This window comes from Eurypyga helias, unplaced genomic scaffold, assembly GCF_000690775.1.
Source record: "Eurypyga helias isolate BGI_N326 unplaced genomic scaffold, ASM69077v1 scaffold26715, whole genome shotgun sequence".
Lineage (NCBI taxonomy): Eukaryota > Metazoa > Chordata > Aves > Eurypygiformes > Eurypygidae > Eurypyga > Eurypyga helias.
The window spans coordinates 4,033-5,366 of record NW_010249878.1 but is presented as its reverse complement, the minus strand read 5'-3'; the positions used below and the strand labels follow the sequence as shown (position 1 = coordinate 5,366).

Here is a 1,334-nt window from a genome sequence, read left to right as displayed (position 1 = left end):
GAGCTGCTGGGGGACACGGGATGGACATGGGGACAAGGAGCCGTGGAAAGGAGCCAGGGACACAGGCTGGAGCCAAGGCTGCTGGGGACAAGGAGCTGCGGGATGACCTGTGGCTGTTGAGAATGAGGGGCTGGCTGCCCCCTGTCCCCGAGCTGTCTCCGTGCCCCCAGATGAACTTCATCGCGGCCGCCTTCCACGATGGGGTGCTGCTCTACGCCCAGGCCGTCAACGAGACGCTGGAGCAGGGCGGCTCCATCGCCAACACTTCCGCCATCACCCACCAGATGTGGAACCGAACCTTCTACGGTGAGCCCCGTCCCCTTCCTGCCCCCATCCGGTGCTGCCTGTCAGGCACCCGCCTGCTCCACTCCCAGGATGATATCTCAGGATCAGAGCCCCCACCCATGGGCTGGGATTCCCAGGGTTGCGCCCCCCAGCCCCTCACTCTCCATCCTCAGGTGTCACCGGCTTCCTGAAGATCGATGAGAACGGGGACCGGGAGAGCGACTACTCCCTGTGGGACATGGACCCTGTGCGGGGGGACTTTCAGGTGAGACCCAGCATGGGGGCAGCTGGTCTCACAGGGCAGCTGGGGGCCTCCTCCCACCCATTTCTTGCCCCCCACCCCTCAAGATCGTGGCCAACTACAATGGCACCACCAAGAAGATCCAGATGGTGCCGGGGCGTGAGATCCACTGGCCAGGGAATGTGGTCCCCTCCGACATCCCCCCCTGTCTGGCCAGGGAATGTAGTCCCCTCCGACATCCCCCCCTGTGGCTTTGATAACAGCGACCCACTGTGCCGCAAAGGTGAGTGGTGTCGGGGTGGGGAAAACACACATGAGCCCCCCACCCCAGGCACCCACCAGCCCCTCACCGCCCTCCTCTCGCTCTGCAGCCAACTTGTCCACCCTGGAAGTCCTGTCCCTCGTGGTCAGCCTGATCCTCTTGGCCATCACCATCACCTCCTTCTTCATCTACAGGTAGGGGTGCTGGGGTTGGGGGGTGACCCCTGGAGGTGTCAGCTCCGGGACGGCACATGGACATGTCCCACCCTGGCAGGAAGCTGCAGCTGGAGAAGGAGCTGGCGGCCGAGCTGTGGCGTATCCGCTGGGAAGACCTGCAGATGAGCAGCTTGGAGAAACACCTCCGGAGCGCCGGCAGCAAGCTCACCCTGTCCCTGGTGAGCACCCATCCTGTTCCCAAACCCTGCCCTGGGGGTGGGGAGCGGGGGGCCAGGCTCACCCCACGTCCCTCCCCACAGAGGGGCTCCAACTACGGCTCCCTGATGACGGCCGAGGGGCAGGTTCAGGTCTATGCCAAAACCGCGGATTA

The 1,334-nt window shown here is 64.5% G+C and overlaps 1 protein-coding gene across 1 annotated transcript in view; it reads left to right on the top strand.

Annotated features, from left to right (window-relative positions):
* Positions 1-20: 20 nt before the first annotated feature.
* The window catches only part of LOC104509550 (atrial natriuretic peptide receptor 1-like), a gene marked incomplete at its 3' end in the record, with an annotated part of 5,341 nt that continues 4,027 nt past the window's right edge, over positions 21-1,334 (top strand). The window contains exons 1-7 of the mRNA XM_010151523.1: positions 21-306; positions 459-550; positions 634-723; positions 764-809; positions 898-982; positions 1,062-1,182; positions 1,264-1,334. Of these exons, the coding sequence (XP_010149825.1) occupies positions 21-306; positions 459-550; positions 634-723; positions 764-809; positions 898-982; positions 1,062-1,182; positions 1,264-1,334 (791 nt within the window). The remainder of the gene's footprint in view (positions 307-458; positions 551-633; positions 724-763; positions 810-897; positions 983-1,061; positions 1,183-1,263) is intronic.